The 19,985-nt window shown below is 40.3% G+C and overlaps 1 protein-coding gene across 6 annotated transcripts in view; it reads left to right on the top strand.

Moving 5' to 3' along the window:
* cfap20dc (CFAP20 domain containing) overlaps positions 1 to 19,985 on the top strand; it is a 102,076-nt gene that overhangs the window by 62,755 nt on the left and 19,336 nt on the right. For 5 of the 6 annotated variants that reach the window (XM_077603695.1, XM_077603693.1, XM_077603692.1 and 2 more), the window contains 3 exons: positions 1,405 to 1,761; positions 3,500 to 3,736; positions 15,949 to 16,043. In XM_077603695.1, the coding sequence (XP_077459821.1) occupies positions 1,405 to 1,761; positions 3,500 to 3,736; positions 15,949 to 16,020 (666 nt within the window). In that variant the 3' untranslated portion in view covers positions 16,021 to 16,043. Of the gene's footprint in view, positions 1 to 1,404; positions 1,772 to 3,499; positions 3,737 to 15,948; positions 16,044 to 19,985 lie in introns of those variants that run through there. The other variant, XM_077603696.1, reaches the window with a different exon arrangement.

A 19,985-nucleotide genomic window follows, 5' to 3' on the forward strand; every position in this document is an offset into this window, starting at 1 on the left:
GCTGGGATTGGCTACAGCACCCCCCGCGCCCCTAATGAGGATAAAGCGGTTCAGAAAAAGAGATGAGATGAGCTAGATACCACCAACATAGATATGCATAATTGTTAAAATAATTTGTCTTTTGAAGTATCAATTAGATCAGTAGCATAATTTGCCTTGTTCGGCAGCATTTATAAATAGTTCTCGGCTCATACTCTTTACATGTTTATATTGTGAATGGGTAGTGTGTGAAACAGCACTCAATGGTGCAGTCGTTCTTTCGTCCGACTTCGGTGCAGGCAATATGAATTTGATTCCCACTCAATGGCGATGTGATTGTGCGCATAAGTGATCGTCTCTTTCATTACGCCATGCGAATGGCTGGCAACCAATTTAGGATGTTCCCTGCCTGTTGCCTGTGATTGGCTGGGATATGTTCCGACCACCTGCGACCCTTGTGAGGATCATGAATAGTATTTGCAATTTTTTACAGTTGTCATCTGCACATAAATGTGCGTTGGTGGGGAGTTGTAATTACAAATTACATTAAATTTATGTTTCTTTGTGATCAGCAGTGGCTCTGTGGTATTTCATATCCCCACAATTTTATGGAATTGACTCATATGCAACAAATAGTGGTTCATTTTCTTCCAGTGTCCAGCAAAAACATTTTTAAAAAATCTATTAAAAGTAATCTGCCATCTGGACAGAATGTAATGTAATAATAAACAGATATTTAGATTTCAGAAAAGTTAAATAATAATAAACCATAGGCATATCTTGATGTTCTTCGCATTTGCAATTTTTCCATCAACACGTACGCTAAAGGCAATTTTATCTCATCTCATCTCATTTTCTGAACCGATTTATCCTCATTAGGGGCGCGGGGGGTTCTGGAGCCAATCCCAGCTGACTCCGGGCCACAGGCGGGGGACACCCTGAATACCTTGAACAATCTAAATTGGCCCTAGGCATGAGTGTGAGCATGAATGGTTGTCTTTCTCCTTGTACCCTGTGATTAGCTGACCACTGATTCAGGGTGTCCCCGCAGCCTGGTGCCCATAGTTAGCTGGGATAGGCTCCAGTACCCTTGTGAGGATAAGCGGTTCAGAAAATGAATAAATGTATGTCACATAGATTTCTGTTTGAATCGCTGCAAAAATTAGAATACCCCTCGGCTCAGCTTGGAGCTGTAATGACAATTTACTTCCACTCCACTGTAGTAAATACTAACTAAATAAATTCAATATGTGCATTTGTCACTATATAATTTGAAAGCCTAAGGCATTATGTTGCGTATGTATGATATGCCCAGAGCAAGCAAGGATGGACTCTGGCTCACCACCTTGATAATCTGTGACTAACAGAGAGATGCTTTCAATAGAGCATCAATCTTTATACAGCATATTTCTGGTCTTCTTCCAGGAAAAGAGCTACAAGGCATTCCCACATCTGACATTAAAAGCAGGCTCCAATTCTGACTTTTCCAAATGTCTTGATCTAAATTTGGAACTCAAAGTTGTGGAGGATCAAAATACTGAGGAAACAACATTAGATCGTTGTCCAACTGCAAATGTTCTGGACCCTCAGCTTCCATTCAGCAAGAAAGCTGAAATAGATGGAATGGCTCCCAGACATTGTCACTCACCCTGTGGGAACAGACCAGACGAGAGGTGTGAGGCAGTTGAAGCAGAAGAAAGAAACCACATGGTGGATGGAAAGAACAGCATAACCCTGTTAAAAAGTCATCTTCAAGAAGACGTTTGGAATAACCCGCTGAAGGTAAGGCCAGGTATTTTCACCTTTTTTATTCCCCTCTAACCGTGATTTGTAGCTCGGAAAATTGCATTCCATTGCTAAGCATAAACTGAACTCACTCTGCAGATAAAATAAACAGCCGGATAGTAAAAAGAACACAGGTATTTCAATACTTTAAATTCGATTCCAAACAGTGTGCTCACAGGGTTGGATAATATGTTGCTTTAAACGATGAAACCCAATGTAACCTAATCCTTTTTCATTGCGTTTTTACCCTGATCTTGTGAATTTATATTGGCACATTATTTGGGCTTACACTGAGAAGAGAGGTTTCGGAAAGACAAAGCAGTGGAAGGGTTGTAAACAATTGAATCTAGAATAATGCATTCATTTTATTTTAAGGATTGTAAAGTCATGAAAAAAAAGATGAGACTATATTGTATGATCACATGCTTACGGCAGGAATGTAAGATATGAACAAAGTAAGCTAGGGTGATGTTACTGCCCAAGGGAGTTATGTTTCACGGTTGTTGTTGTTTTTTCTCAGTTTGCGCAAGTGTTGTGACACATATTTGCATCCCACATCATGGCTGTAGTGCATGATCATGATTTGTAGCAACTCCTGACACGCAACATGCAGTGACCCCTCTGAGTGAAAGGTTGTCATAGAAATGTAACTATCGAGTTTGTTCTCCCCAGGCCTCGGTTTATTATTTATTAGTATTAATTCACTGACTCGCCGCAGACACCAGGGCCAGGCATGAGTCATTTTGTGTTGGGTATATACCGTATTTTCTCGCATATAAGCCGTATTTGTAACAAAGAAACATGATGACTGAATCAAGGGTACGGCTTATATGCGCACAAGGCGTTGCTATACTCTTTTTCACCAGTAGATGTTGGCAAATTGACATTTACTATTTGTTGGTTATTTTCTGTGCAGTAAGAAAACAACCATAACTGGATGAATTACTAACTTACTTATGATATTAACCTTAATTTTTTTTTTTCAATTCAATTTATTGGCAAGAAAAAGCGCAAGGCTAAGGGCCATGTAACAAAGATACAAGAAATGTGTAATGTGCTTTTGATTCATACAGTATCTCAGAAATACCACAGGCGATGATTTTTCTTGAGATTGTCCCTTCAAAGTAAAACATTTGTACTTTCTATTAAAAACATGAATATGGAGGTGAAAATTGTGAATCAGAGGGCGGTTATACCCTAGAAATTGTAAAATTCAACGATTTTAAGGCAATTTTAAGGGTGTGGCTTATACACTGGGTGGCTTATATGCGAGAAGATACGGTAGGTTTTGGGGGGATTTAGTTAGGTTTTTTTTGCATTCTGGGCTTTTTCCCTTTGTTACTTGTCTTTGTGATTACCCATTGGTTTCACCTGTTGTTTCCCACCCGTGGTGTCTCTCCTTAGTCGGTGCTTCTCGTTTCACCCAGCTGTCTGATTGTCTCACCAACCCCTTCTGTTTATATAAACCCTTAGTCTTTATTAGCCCCTTGTCACATCGTTTGCTATGTTCTGGTCATGTCTTCTCATTCCTGTCCTGTCCCTGGTTTTTGGTTTAACTTTTTATTTTAGTGAACAAGTTTATGTTATTAAAGTTTCTCCTAACAGTTTTGCACTGCTGTGCCGAATGAATGTAAATAATACTCATTGATTATGATGAGAAAATATTTGCCTTTGATTTTGAGTTCTTGTGGTCTGATAAGTGATTTATTTTTTTGCTGTGTAAACTCTTTCAAAGGAGGAAGATAACGCAAGCCAGCCTGGTGTTTCTGGTGATTGGCACTTAAACCCAACCAGCAGTCTACAATCATACATGGGGGGTAATGATGAGCTCCAGATGCTTACAAGTCTAAAAAGGGAGCAGGAGGACGATGAACACAAAGCCTTAGGCTCTACTACATCACAGATCCGCCAGTGTAACGTCAGCACAAGCCTGAGCAGTGAAGAAATGTCTACCTGGGCACACATCTCCATGGTTTGTACCAGATTCTACTCAGATACTTTAATCCCAGTAAGCATTGTGCAGGTGTGCACTTACCATTGGTAATGATGACTACACTGACCCTCTATCTCCCGTCTGGAATAATTTTACTGACCGTCGCTGACCTGCACACTTGCTCATTTACATTTCAAGCTCCCTATCTACGGCATTGCAAAGTACTAACACACCTCTTTCTCTGGTGTGTTTCCTGCATTACAAAAGATTATGGAGATAGAAACACACTAATTGGTCTCTTGCTTTAAAAGATTCACTGGCACAATAGCCACCATTTCCCCCACATGACTAAAAATATTGAGGTCATTTGAAATTATCCTCTGTGGTCTTTTTAGAATTCAAAGATGGTATAGAGGCTGGTGAAGGTCATTTGGATATATTGTGCATTAGCATAAGCACATTGCACTTAGGAAGGGAGAGTGCAGATCCTTCGAAACCCAAATGGCTCCTCTGTATGATTCCCAGGGAATGCAGTCATTATGGATGCTAATTTTATGAATCTGTTACCGTTCAACTACATATACCGCAGGTATCTGATAGTGGTTGAGTTTCAGGTATTAGCACTTTAAATGACCCTGTTTTGGAATGGCTCCGCAAATATATTAGAGGCAGTTTCCTAAATGAACTAGATATGGCTTGACTGCCATGTTGCTGTATTCGGTTGCTCTGAGCCACTAACTAGAGATCACTATGTTTGAGACAACAGTGAAACGTGTCTTTCCATGAATCAACATAGACAATATGCATGAGTGTCAAGCCTTAAGTAAATATGACTGTCAATAGTGATGTCCTCATTTAGAATCCTGGCAATGCACCTGCTTTTATAGGTATACACGGGAAAGCAAATGTTTAATGTACGATTTCAAATACAGACTTGACTTACATAACTGATATCATGACACTTCATAAGACAAGAAAACACTATTCACCTCTACAAATGTGGAAATCTCTCATAAAATGAATAGAATTTGTTTCTCCATGATGTGGAAGCAGAAGGAAATTCTAACATTTTGTTCACCGAATGAATATATAAATTCCATATGGAGCCAAGATTGAACCACAGGTGTGACTATAGTCAAGGATACATTATTCATTTGTATCATTATTCATTTGCATTTTGGTACTATGTGCCCTGATACTCAAATGTTGAAACAATAGTATGTAACTAAGTCACAGTGTGCAAGACACTTTTACACTTACATAATAAATCACTAGCACATTTGTGGTCCTAAATGAGATTTTTAGCTTTTGAATACGCTTAAAAAAAAAATCAGAACACAACATATGTATTTATTGCCCTTTTCAAGGTATTTTTTTGACAAACCATCTGGCAAGTCTGTAGTGTATTCTAATTATTCTGGCATATGTTGGTTATGTCCTCTGCACACAGTTTTTTTTTTCCTATTAATTTTTGGCATCAGCCTATTTTTTTTAAAAAGGCCATTTTTGAAACAAACTGTATGTAGCATCTCCGGTTATCGACACCATACCGAGAAGAGCTGTCTCCATGCATTACCTTTACGGGGAATTGAGCTTCATCATTACATAATACTAGGACAATTCCACAGGCCACCCTTTTGGGACAATACACACATTTAAATAAGGCATCAGGGCATGCTGTTAACCTAAATAGACTCAAATATATTGTGGTCTCTAACTTCAGTTTGACAGATTTTATTAATATTATTATATTCTCCTTCGCTCTGACAAAATGAAGAAGGGAATGTGTTAATGTTTCGAGTAGGAGGATGTGTTTGTCTGATACTGGAACAGAAACAGATTTATTTATGTATTTATTTTTCGCATCCACCAAAAAAATTCACACTGTTGTTGAGTGTCTGCATTTGTCATTGTGATACTGGATGTGATCTCACATATATTGATTACTTGTATGTAGGTCATAAATATACCATGGTGTGAGTATTTAAGTTTTTGCTTGGTTTGACTACACCCTAAACTGGTCGCCAGTTAGTCGTAAGGCACACAGAAAGACAAACGAACATCCGCACTCCCAATCATACCGCCACCAGCGGGAATTGAGCCTGCGCCTGCCCGCACAGAAGTCAGGCGACTGAACCCCTACGACACGTGGCGGCTCCTACCTTAAAATATGACAAATAAATCAAATTCAGAAAGTATTAAGTTATTTATTAATCCCCACTGCTGTACATTCTCAGTGCACTATGAAAAAAAGTATTGTTCTATACCTATACTGAAATTTCCGGACTATAAGTTGCAGTTGTTGTTTTATTTTTTTTCTTTACAGACGCTCCCCTACTTACGAACATTCGAGTTGTGAACAACGGTACATACGAACATGTCTGCGCATATGGCATATGTCGAAAAATGTTCAGAAAGAGATGCTGTAAGTTAGATTTTGTATTGCGCGCCTTTTTCCGAGTAGTGCTTCTTTCCGCTGCTAATACCGACGCTTGGCGCTGTGAGAGCTCACCCAGCAGCATCCACCTTCCTCTGGGAGGAGGAGGAGGAGGAGGAGGAAGAAACGCCTGTCCCCATGAAGAAATTCGAGACGAAACTAAATAAAGCCATCGCACTCTTCGAGCAGCAAGACCCAAATATTGAACGTTGCACAAAGGTTGCAAATCAATTGAATGATGCCATACAGTGCTACCTCATCATTTATGATGAAAAAAAGAAAACTGTGCAATCGTCGTTAGATCGATTCTTTCGGCCAGTTACTAGTAAATCCTCCAAGGAAGATACTTATCAACCCTCATCTTCTCCTCGACCCTCAACTTCTTCCTATATTGAAGTTACGGAGGAGGAAGTAACTTTTGAAGCCCATTCCAGCGACGACGAAGACCCTCTCATGATATAAAATCCTCCTCTTCCTCCTCCTCCTCCTCCTCCTCCTCCATCATCTCCTTAAGCATCGAGTACATCTTCCAAAAGTAAGTTAAACTTAATTTTAACTTACGGACAAATTCACTCAACGAACGATCGCTCGGAACGTAACTCGTTCGTTAGTAGGGGAGCGTCTGTAGTTTATTCAGTTACACTGAAATGCATGAATGCGCTCCAGGCCTGTGTTGATAATTTACATCAGATTGGAGTGAACTTTTAATGCACATTGATACCTAAACGATAGCAGTAAATAGGTTCGAAGATCTACAGCTATATTCTTCTTTCGTTCTATGGCCAAAGTAGCTTCGACAATAGTGCCTAGTAATAAGACAATATAATAAGACAACAGTCTTATTATGAGACGTAACAATCCTGCTTGGTGACTTACTAAAAGTGACATGGTGTCTTACTATTGTTAACCTCTTCCTTCTTGATAGAGTGAATCATAGACTCATCTACTCTAAAATTGAGTGTGGTGGCAGCATAAGTGTTTTCTTTCTTTGCCATATCGAGAACTGGCACCTTCCCGTCGAGCGTTATCGTTCCCCGTTGTTTACAGTAAGTAACCATACGTTTCTGAGGCATAGCAGGCGTGAAACGATTCGCACTGTGTGATAGATGGACAGTAGCGAGCGCAGAGATGAGCAACTTTAAAATATATTGTAACATTGACAAAGGAGGCACCAACTTTGTCAGGTTTTCAATAGATTATTTGGATTTCAAAAACAACACAAGTACTGTCCGCCATAGCTGACGCGCAGAACACGAATCGCCGTCCAACACTTCCACACGTCTATTGTCCTTCCGTATGCAAACTCCCATGGTACCTTGGAGAGCTGGAGGCCTATACCTTGGACACTAACTGAGCGCGAAGAGGAACAAGGGGTAAAATGCATTTTAGGGAGGTTCATGCTGTAAAATATATCTTTAAAAAGCCCCGTGACGCAAGGGAAGGCAGTGAGCTAGATATCAAGTTTGTTTTATTGTTCCTACAATATAGATATTTTATGATATGTCTGTTCTTTGTTTTAAATTTCTCCAGTGTGACTTGTTTTTTATCTCCTTTGATTTAGCATTTTTGGGCAGTGTGACTTATACTCTACTCAGGTGCTATTATAGTCCGAAAAATACGGTATTTGTTTACAATGGGGAAAAAATACAATTCATGCAGATAAATCTCTTTCCTTCTCTTGATGGGTTCTGTATTTGTGTTTTATTGCAGCCGAAATGAAACACATAATAACTGACTGCAGAATTAAGGCTAAATGTCAGCTGTCAGCTGCAGATGGAGGCTCATCTCCCTCACAGATGAGGGCAAATAAATGCCTTTTGTGTGTGTTTTTTCTCCTTTAACTGCTGTTTGTCTCTTTTCACAATTGCACATTATAATCTTTCCGTTTTCTTCTGTGCCACACAAACCTGATCGCAGGCAGCTACAATACCATTTAAATAATCATGAAATCACTGCCGAGAGTTTTACAACATCCAAAAGTTTACACTAGAAGGCCATAGCGGGAATACTATATCTGAGCATTTAAGGTTGCTGTAGCTGTGAGACATGGCTTGCATTTACGCATGATCAAACACAACATAACATGGACATAACATTTTAGCTCATGTAGATAATAACATCAACATTTGTTATAAAAAGGTGCTACAATTATTATTTGGTATGGAAGTGTGGCCTATATGATCCAACGTGTTATCTCCATATACAGTCGTATGAAAAAGTTTGGGCACCCCTAATGATTTTCAAGATTTTCCTTTAAAAATCATTAGTTTTTCGGATCAGCAATTTTAAGTTAAATATATCACATAGGCCACCTGATGGTGCAGTGGTTCTTCTGCCTGACTTTGGTGCGGGCAGTCTCGTTTGATTCCCAGTGGGTGTCTGTCTCTCTGTGTGCCCTACGGCCGACTGGCAACCAGTTAAAAGTGTAGTCTGCCTTTCGCCCAAAGACAGTTGAATTAGGCTCCAGCAACCCCCGTAGCCCTTTTGAGGATGGGCGGTATGGAAAATGAATGGATGAATGAATGAACGAGTATATTATATAGCAGACGAATACAGTGATATTTGAGAAGTGAAATGAAGTTCATAGAATTTACAGAGTGCAATAATTACTTAAACATAAGTGCAGAAATTTGGGAACCCTTGGTTTTTTTTGTTTTTTAAATACCTTTAGCACTAATTATTGGAACACAAAATTAGTTTGGTAAGCTCATTAACCCTTGACCTACACACACAAGTGAAGCTAATCATGAGAAAGGGTGGCCAGTTGCAAGTTGTTCTCCTCGTTGCATCTTCTCTGAAGAGTGGCAACATGGGAGCCTCAAAACAACAGTCAGATGACCTGAAAACAACGATTCTTCAAAATCATGGTTTAGGGCACAGGTGTCAAAATGATTCCGGAAAGGGCCAAGTGGGGTTTTCCTCCCTACTGAAACAGCGCAGACAGTTAGGCCGATGAGGAGGTCTGCTGGAAGAAGGAGCACCTGACTGCACTCAACTGATTAGCGTTGTAAGAGAACAGATTGGTGAAAAGGTGTCGTCTTGGTGGGTTGGAACGAAAACCTGCACCCAATTGCCCCTTTATGGAAGGAGGTTTACACCAATGGTTTAGGGCAGCGGTCTCAAACCGGTCCCCAAAGGCCGCAAGGGGTGCAGGTTTTCATTCAAACCAAACAAGCGAACACCTTTTGCAAGTGTAATCATTTGATTCCAGCCAGGTGCTACTTATTTTAAGGGACCCCTCATTGGTTAAACTGTCGACACTGGATCAGATGAAACAAAGACCAGGACCCACTGCTTACATTTGCAGAATCGGTTTGAGACCCCGGGTTTAGGGGAAGGATACAAAAAGCTAGCTCAAATTTCAACTGTCAGTTTCAAGTAAGACCACAGGCACAGTTCTAGTTGAGGCACGGTGTGCCAGGCCAAGAAAAATCTCCGATAAGCAGAGCAGGCCAAGAAAAATCTCCGATAAGCAGAGCAGGCCAAGAAAAATCTCCGATAAGCAGAGTAGCAGGATGGTGAGAACAGTCAAACTCAAACAACAGACTATCTCCAAAGACCTACAACATGATATTGCTGGAGATTGGGTCACTGTGCATCAATCGACTATTTAGCGCACTTTGCACAAAGAGATGCTGTATGAGAGAGTAAAGCGGCAGAAGCCTTTTCTGCGCACAAGAGTCGCTTGAGGTATGCTTAAGCACATTTGAACAAGCCAGCTTCATTTTGGAATAAGGTGATGTGGACTGATGAAACTAAAAATTTGTTATTTGGACATAACAAGGGGCAGGGTGGCATGAATTCCAGTCAGTATCAGCAGATACTTACAAACAATGTTTAGAACAATGAATCAGTGACAAAGTTGAACTTGCACCGGGGCTGGATTCTTCAACTAGACAGCAACTCTAAACACTGGTCAAATTTACTCAGGCTTTCATGCAGAGGAACTAGTACAACATTCTGGAATGGCCAACTAAGTCCCCAGCCCTGAATATTATTGAAAATCTGTGGTGAGATTTAAAGCGGGTTGTTCGTGCAAACCTGCCTACTTTTGTTTAAGTAATTATTGCACATCCGCCTGGTAGTGTAGATGTTCACTCGCCTGACTTTGGTGCAGACAGGCGCGGGCTCGATTCCTGCTGGTGATCTCTGCTTTAACTGCCCACTGTGGAAGTAGTATCTGTGCAAGACCTCTAAATAGCTCTCACTGTGTACTGGATTGCATAGTAGAGGTGGTACCGGTGGTAGTAGTAGTTGTGTTATACATCCAAAAGATGGAGCTGTAGTAGTAAAAGTAGCAGTGCTTAGGAGCTGTGTTATAGATCAACTCGATGGGGCTGTGGTAAAAGGAACTTCATTGTTATATAAAGCCCATTCGATTATAAGGCGCACTGCCGTTTTTGAGAAAAGTGAAGACTTTTTCCGCCTTATAGTCTGGAAGATGTGTTACTCACACCATACTACTTTGAGAACCATGAATGTAGACAAAGGTGCTGCCTACTGTCAAGTCCTTTCCATTCACCATTCTTCTTCAACCCATAAACTACTTTTGTTAAAATACATTCCTCTACAGCCAAATATTGCAATTCATTCTTCTGCATCACTAATAATATGATTAATCAGCAATCAAATCCTGATTGACTATTTACCAACTTGCCCATTTACAAATTTCAATTCAGCGTGGATGTGAATGACGTTGGCTATCATCTTCATTAAAAGTCAAGTGAAAAATAATAATTAGCATCATTAGCGTGACGTACATCTTCGGAGGAGTAGAGAACAATTATTGATTTTAAACAATGTCTAGGCGGCTCGGTAGAGGGAGTAGTTAGCGTGTCGGCCACACAGCTCTGGGGTCCTGGGTTCAAATCCAGGTCGGGCCACCTGTGTGAAGTTTGCATGTTCTTCCCAGGCCTGCGTGGATTTCCTCCGGGCAGTCCCTCCCACATTCCAAAAACATGCATGGTAGGCTGATTGGACACTCTAAATTGCCAATATGTATGGGTGTGAGTGTGCACGGATGTCCTTCTCCTTGTGCCCTGCGATCGGCCGATTCAGGGTGTCTCTTGCCTCTGGCTCGGAGTCAGCCGGAATAGGCTCCAGCACCCCCGCGACCCTAATGAGGATGAAGCGGTTCATAAAATTAGAAAATGAGATGAGACAATCTCCCACAATGCGGCCAAAGCTAGTATGAATAATGCACCTTATGGCTTCACCATAGCAGCATAATGTGATCCTTCACCAATTTGCGGCCTCAATATTCGCGCCTTCATTACATTGCATTTTTTATATTAAGTCCAAAAGAATTCTTAAAAATGTCAAAATTCACGCTGAAACTCGCAGATAGGGAAGCGGGAGTGGCCATCATTTTTATCCAAAAATAGAGCTTTCTGAGTGGCCGGGAGCCTCTGTGATGGTTAATTTTTTTCATCAGAAATGCATGGCGCATATTTACAAATAGAGCTTGGCCGGTGAACTGGACAGCAGAGAGCCTGAGCGATGCTGGATTTTTTCAGAAATGCAAGTCCCAGGCGAAATTGCGGCAGACGCCGTGGTCCTAAAGAGAAAATACAGCGGACTCCCAAAGCCTCATGGAGTTGATAGTGGAATTTCCCAGAATTGTTTCAAAGTGCAAACTCTGGGCGATGTTGCGCCGGATGCCGAAAATAGTGCCCTTTGGTTGGCTAAGATGGCTGGACGCTGCGGAGTAGCAAAGTGGAAGTTTAATTTCCCCCAAAACAATGGTGGTAATAAAGAGGTCTTAGTACTTTCAGAAATCTTAAGAAATTTACAGCACCCCCTGAAGATTCCATCGATGATCCAATGCCTCTCGAATCTGACAAAGAGGACTTAGACTAAAGCTCCCAATAACCTGTTTTTATTTAAATCAAGCAGAGAGGAACTATTTTCCCTGTGAGTACAGTACTTTAAGGATTTACTTTTTTTATAAATAGATTATATTTAGATATTAATACATTAGTCTTTTCATATCCTTATGAATGTAATATTTAACAAATAAACTTCTTGATAATTGTACTTGTCTACTTGCATTTCTGTATAGGCGTGAAAAGATGTATGGTAGTAATAACAGGGGTAATCCTACTTCACGTTTTATCGATTATCGCGACAATGTCTGGTCTACATTATCCTCCATATTCAAGAGATGTGTTTTATAACTATAGTTAAAGAGCCTGCTTAATACTTTTTTCCCCTCACCTCATCTGTCCAGTGAGTATAAGCATGTTACAACAGCTGGAAGAGTGATTCTGCATATTTAACCCCAGTCTCAGTCTGTAGAAGGTCACCCCTCCTTGTGGACTTCCTGTGTGTGGCTCCAGTTTTTTTTTACCTAGGTCTACAATATCTTCTGTGTCTGTGCTTGCTACTGTCTTGCTACTGCAACCAACGAAATTTCCTGAATACGGGATGAAATAAAATTCTAATCTAATCTACAGATTAGGAGATGAAATAAAGTTCTAATCTAATCTACACAAGTAGGCAAAGGTATTACATTATGGACAAATTCATCCCTCTGTGCTGAACTACTTTTGATTTATTGATGAAAGGCAGTCCAATGATGTATTGGCTTAGATGGTTTCCTCAGTATCTTTCTTATCTTATTTGTCCCTGGGTTGTTTGAATACCCAGTGGGCCAGGAATTCTCCTCACCAGATTGAATATTTGCTGTTGACAAGGACCTCAAACACTTTCCAGTCTCGAGCTTGTTGTTTCTCTTTTACTTTGAAGCGGGCCTTGATTTACATATTGATGAAAAGCTTCCGTGGATGGTTTTCATTCCTTTTTTTTTGGCGTCACATGCTGACACTGCTCTGCTGTGGAGATCTGTCATGCGTGGCTTTTGCAGCGTCCTGCAAGGCATTCTTTTTTCGAGGAGAGTTTTACAAGCAGTTGAAGTAATCTTGTTGCTGTTTTTCGTGCTGCCTTGTTTTTATTTATTTTAAAAAACATTCCTAAAATGCTTCTTATTCCTCCTGGGTGTGATGAAGTATAATTGTCAGGGCTACAGAGTTGCCTTGGTAGCTTTTCATTTGTTGAGATTTGGAAGAGCTTACTCAATCATTTCTGCCAAGTCATAGGGGACATTTTGAAGTCCAAGTTTAGGTTGCGCTAGCAGAAAAGTCAGATGACACCTTTGAGTTAGATTTGACCATAATCCCACCATAATTACTCACATAATCACGCAATATATTCTCAAAGGACACTCCATTAAGTCCATACAGAAAATCTATTCCAGGGTTGCCAACACACAAAGAAACAATTATTTCTTCCCCCAAAATAAAGAAGTGCGATCCAATCAAGACAATACTTATAATACAATTAAAGACACTGTAAAACCAAGGTCTCTAAACTGGTGTTCTGCATTTTCCTCCTACCTGTTGTCATGCCATAGCTTTTAAGCATTGTTTGTTTTCTTGTAGTAGCCTTAAAGCAAAGTCTTGATCTGTTGATCACATTTGTCACAATGTATTTATAGCACAATTGTTTGTCATTGCTACATGTCAGAATTTTCTTCTATTTTTTAAGTACATTTTCCCTTTATGCATCTAAAACAAGCTAAATGTACACTGATTGTACGTCATTGGCTGTGAAATTCACATCCAGTAAGTTGTTTTGCACGAGTTGGACATTTCATCAGAACATCATTCCTCAAGGGCCTCTGTCGGTCCTCGTTTTTGTTCCAACAGACCTAGCATAGACAGTTTGACCCATGAGTTTTCTGCCAAAACAAGCAGCACCTCACTGCAATCAATTGATTACACTTGTCAGATACTACATTGGTGAAAAGGTGTAGTCTTGATTGGTTGGAATAAAATCCTGCACCCACTGCAGCATTTTAATAGTTTGGAGACCCCTGCTATAAAACCTCATCTGAAAATAACTTGAATCCCAATCTTCAATTTGGGAAATAATATAATTCATGGGTGGCCTGGCGGCTGAGGGGTTAGCGTGTCGGTCCACCTGTGTGGAGTTTGCATCTTCTCCCCGGGCCTGCGTGGCTTTTCTCCAGGTATTCTGGTTTCCTACCACATTCCAAAAACATGCATGGTAGGCTGATTGAACACTCTAAATTGCCCCTAGTGTTGAGTGTGAGCGTAAATGGTTGTTTGTCTCATTGTGCCCTGCCATTGGCTGGCCACCAATTCAGCGTGTCCCCTGCCTATGGCCCGAAGTCAGCTGGGATACCTACGACCCTAGTGAGGATAAAGCGGTTCAGAAAATGAGATGAGGAGAATATAAGTCGCACCAGCCGAAGATTACACAATGAAGAAGAAAAGAGGAAACAAATATATTGATCAGAAACCAAGAACAAACATTAAAGTAACAATCGTAAAGGTGCACCTTTTAAAATATTTTTTTCAGCTAATTATAGCCTAAACGAAAAACAACATAACAGGCTGTCGGTGGTCAGAGAAAAAAAAATCGCATTAAAGTAAAAGATGCGGGGCCTTGCCAAACTATGAAAAAATGTGCAATTTGTAGTCCGGATAATATGGCAATTAGAGGACACAAATTCAATATAAAAAACACACCTGTGTTTTCTTTTCACTGTCCCACACATAACTTCTTGGTTTTGGGCTGTCACAATTTCCAAAATCGTTTTGGTTGTTTTTTTTTTTCTTATGACCATTTTTTATTTCCAGAAATTATTCAGTGTTATACTGTAAGATATTTATGCCTTTAATAATTCATTCATTTTCTGAACCACTTTATCCTCTTTAAGGTCGTGGGGGGTGCTGGAGCCTATCCCAGCTGACCCCGGGCCAGAGGTGGGGGACACCTTGAATCGGTGGCCAGCTGATCGCAGGGCACAAGGAGACGGACAATCATGCACACTCACACCCATTGCTAGGGGCAATTTAGAGTGTCTAATCATCCTACCATGCATGTTTTTGGAATGTGGGAGGAAACCGGAGTACCTGGAGGAGACCCACGCAGGCCCGGGGAAAACATGCAAACTCCACACAGGTGGACCAACCTTTATTTACCGTCACAAGTATTTTTTTTTGAAACGTCAAACATTGAAAGTGTCAAATTAGCAATGTCAATCCAGGCATTACTATCCACAGCTCAACTTCTTGTATTAGAATATGATTAGATTGGACTATTGATGCCGTCAAGTTAAGATCTGGTGTTAAAAAGTTGTATTCTTTTTCCCATCGTGATTTAAGTTTAATATGAAAACACAAAGTAGATCAAAATGAGTGGCAGCACCCATCCTTGCTGTTGTTTTTTGATGAGATGGATGTTTTATTTGCCTGCAGCCGGATGAATATTAAAACATTCAGAGGTTATCATTTCCTCATTAAAGATGCTATGATGTGATTTTATCAGTGGCTTTGTCCAGAGGCAAAAGATGTAAATGGGTGATTATGCAACTCATGTGAATTATGTTTCAAAAGATTAATCTCTGCCGTCACATTTCCTCTGGAGACGCGTTGTGTTGAAATACTGTGTAGTGACTTATGTATAATTGAAACCTGGGAGAGCACGATCACAAAGAGAAAGAACTCACAAAAGATGGGCATGGTTGAGAAGAGCTATCTGGGTCAGAATGTTGTCAGATTCAATTCGCAGCATGAGTTGGGACAGAAAAAATGATAGTTGGGCTAATGCAGCGAGGCTAAGTGTGTATTTGGAAGTGCCCAAGGACAGCGGACCACTAGTTAGTGCCTGTGACAGCGTATGATGATAGGACCTTCATTGTTAACATGTCATAGAGGCAATTTTAATGTTCTGGCCTGCAGCAGACCATAATGGCACGTGATGTCATGGCTATATGTTCTCTTCCCAGGGATTGGATGAATGTGCTCAGCCCCCCTATTCTGCCTTCCAGCAGCCAGAGAAGGTCAGACAACACAAGTAACCATCATCAAGATCAAATCCAAGGTATAGTAAACCTTAAGGTTGGTCGTTCTGCCCCTGTGACTCTTATGTCTCTTGAGGTTAGGGAGAGAAAGCACATTCCATCCTCTATCGTGTCACCACACACACACAATGAGCTAACGGAAAGACTAAAGACACCAAAGCAAGCAGTAAACGATGATTGGAATGCATATGGGATTGTAATTAGGAGTGAAAACTCCACAAGAGTGACACTCTGTCCTGTGTAGGTCAAAAGAGACGCGACTCTTTACAGGTCTTTAACCCCCCCGACAAGACACACCAACAAGGTTAATTAATGGAACCTTTCCAGTTTACAACATTTTTTTTTACACAATGTGTCTCATAATTAGTTTTCATTATCGTCACCCAAGTTCTGATAAGATAAAATGTTCCACCCGGAGCCTTCCCTAACCTTTTTAGCATTTAACTGCCTGTCAATTTAACAGCCAAATTGGTGTGCTTTAAAGTATTGAGGATTACAGGGTGGGGGGGAGCTCTTTACAGCTTCATAAGGTGATCGTCACTCGCATCTCAACTCTTGACTCATGAAAAAAATGGCAGAAAACTTTTAAATCTACCTGAGTCGGAAGGTCACCCCGCAAGGCTCTCCCTTTATTCCGCTGGGAGAGTCTACTCACCATCATTATCACCTAAACGTGTCTGGAAAATATAGTGCAAACCACACATGGAATAGGTACAACTGCATTATAGTGTTACCTCACTGTATCATGGTTCATCATTTGTACACCCTATATAACAGTTTTAACCAATTGTTTTTCAAGGATTTTAACAGTGTACTTGAACCACCCTGGACAGAAATAATAGTGCCTTAAAGGGACTGACAACATCTAGTATAAATAATCATGTTAAAGAAGGTTGCTCAAAAGTAAGGATCCAAGTCATGGATTTATTTAAATATAAGGTAAAAAAATGCACATCTAATTATAGTCTGCCTTATTTAAGGGTGGCCACTTTTTGTCATGTTTTTTTTTCTCCAATATTACACACCAGGGAAATGAAATTCTGAATTTTTTCAATTCATTTCACAAGATTATATCATGCGAATTGACTGTTTTTTCTGTGGTGACCCATGATGGAAAAAAACAACTGTCAGTCAATTATGCTCGTATGTACATGATACAGGTGTTTTCAGTCACTTTCACTTAGTTTTTTGAAACATCCATATCTTTCAATTGACTTTGTTTCAAGAAAAATGCACCTCTCTGTGCGCGTGTTGTCCCACTTTTTAAAAGCAAACTTCTCCATGTCAAAGGTTTGAATGGTGCTGTCTACAGATTGTTTCCCTTCCTTCCATAAATATTTAACATAGATATATCCACTTGTGAATGCATCAAGATGTTTCTCTTAGACATCATTGGCTCTTTTCTCTGTTTATTTTGCCTTTTGTTTTCTCAAATGTATTTGTTCAGGACCTTTTTTTAAGTTGTGTTTTCTGTTTTTGGGCAATGATGTGTGACAGATCATTAATAGTTTTGAGAGGCTTTTTGACGATCCAAGACAACCTTTGTCAATTGGAGTAGCATCCCGAGAACATAACAAGCCTTTCGTGTTTTAAGTGAAACCATAGACTGGCAAACCAGCCTGTTTGGTTTTCTGTGGTGTCAATTATAGATTTCCACTCTGGTCTAATATCGACCCAAAAATCAGAGCACGCAATGTCGGACTTTGTGATGTCTCGGGAAACAACAATCCATAATTTATTCTTAGATTTTTCACAGAAACAACAATTCTCCTGGTTGCATTTTGACAACTACAAATTGACTATAACCGACAGTGTTGGTTGCAATCTGTTTACGTCACATCTGTGATTGGTTCTTTCCGATTCAGTCTTCAACTTCAGTTTTGAAATCCGACCCAAACTACAGAATCCCAGACTGTCTTGCATTGTATCTTGTGCACGGCAAATTCAAGCTGGCTTGCCAAACTAGTGGTGACAGTGAACTTTTCTCAGTATGCCTCATTTTTTCATCTCCAAAAATTCAATTTAGTCCAACTGCTCCTGCACAGTCCAGATCTTGAAGGGCAGCCCCCTTTCAGCAACGTACAGCTTCACGTTTGGAAAGAAACCGTTTGTTGAAGGGTTTTGTGATCCAGGCTTTCCGGTTGCTCATCCAGTAGACAGGCAGCAAGACTTTGCTCTTGTTTGTTAAAGCATGAGGACGGTCAAGCTTGTAGATTAAGGCTGGATTTACCATAAAACCAGCCAGCAGCATCGCCACACATAATGGGCATCGGGCGATCCGTGTGAACCCCCCGGCACTTTTAGTTCATCTTTGAATAAGAATGTCTGTGAAGGCTTCCTCTTCCAAAAAAGCCAACTTGCTCTGGAAGATAACCAACCATTCTCTTGAATTATGTGAGGGAACTCTTCTTCGACCTAGCGTCACTGAATCCCGGTCTGCCGGCCGAGGAGGCTCACTCACGCCACTGGAAGGAGCCTGAGGTTCATCTTCATTGTCTTCGGCAGAAGCTAAGCTATCATAAAAAGTATTGGCTTTGGTTGTAATCATGTTGGTATCTAGAGGAATCATCGTCTCCTGATAGATCATTCTCTATCTTAAAGAGGAATCCAAAGAAAAGTCACGGCGTCTGTCTTGTTTGCTTTATTTGGTGCGCCATTCTTCTTCTGGATACGCACCCAGCCCCGAGTGCCACCCATTTCAGCGGAAAAGAAGCACTGCCCTGACTTCGGCCATTTTTCATCTCTTGTCTTCCGCTTGCAAGTTTCAGTGTGATTTTTGACAATCTGCGGGACATTTAAGATGCATTTTCAACATCGAAAAATCCATAAAATGATGTAAGAGGCTCGGCGTAGTCTCTGTGCGTGATGTGAAATGCATGTAATGTGATCCGAAGAAAAGGCATGAAACTGTTTGTATTATTGATGCGTCGTTCTTCTACGGTGAAATTTCGCTTTTTCTGCGCTGAGTGCCACCCATTTCAGTGCAGAAGAAGCGGTGCTCAGACTTCCGCCACTTTTCACTGCTGTTTTTCACCTCCTGTCTTCTCTTGTGAGTTTCAGCGTGGATTTTGACATTTTTATGAACTTTTTTTGTACTTAAGTTATAAAAAAAACACAATCTACTGAAGCCGCGAATGTTGAAGCTGTGAAGTGGTGTAGGATCACAGTATTTGAATTTTCATTCATTTATCCGTCATACCACGCATCCTCGTATGGGTTGCGGGGGCTGCTGGAGCCTATCTCAGCTGACCGAAGTCAGGCGAGTGAACCTCTACCACAAGGCTGACGAAAAAGTTAGACTCAAAGAGCAAACATTTTAAACTGAGAATCAAAGAGCCACAGCACATAGTGACCTGCCAAAACAGGCCGACACAATTAAAACAATATTATTCACCATAACACTTTTCTCCCAAACAATGTGTTCATTTCAAGGTAAGTGTCCACCCTCAACACACATCAAATTTGGAATTAATTTGTGTTAGTATTGAAATGTTTTGCCACATTTATACAAACACCATATTTATCAAACTTCATTCATTGTTGCAAACAACCTGCTTTTCTTTTCCCAAGAGGGAAAAAGATGGACACGTCTGTTTAATTAGTTCAGTTGATTGAACAACAATGACTTATTTTGCTATAGGAGAAGAACTGAAAAATATAGTCGACGTTGGTAATGGTGTGACACGTCACCATTTTCAAGAAATATGCAACCGTATTTAAAATTATACTACCATGAATTTTCAGTAAAGAAAAATCGACCTATGGTTATTGTATCAGTAAGCCATTTTTTACATATATTTTATGATTTTCACTTTTGTTTTTAATCTACCAACCACAACTTCCAGTATTTTAACAGAAATTTAAAGGTGTTTAAAAGAAAAAAAATCAGTGTGTGCTTCTTTTTTTTTCATCGTCTATTTTGGCGTTTTATTATATTATGCAGGTGTGGCTAATATTGCGCA

This window comes from Stigmatopora argus, chromosome 6 (genome assembly GCF_051989625.1).
Source record: "Stigmatopora argus isolate UIUO_Sarg chromosome 6, RoL_Sarg_1.0, whole genome shotgun sequence".
Classification (NCBI taxonomy): Eukaryota; Metazoa; Chordata; class Actinopteri; order Syngnathiformes; family Syngnathidae; genus Stigmatopora; species Stigmatopora argus.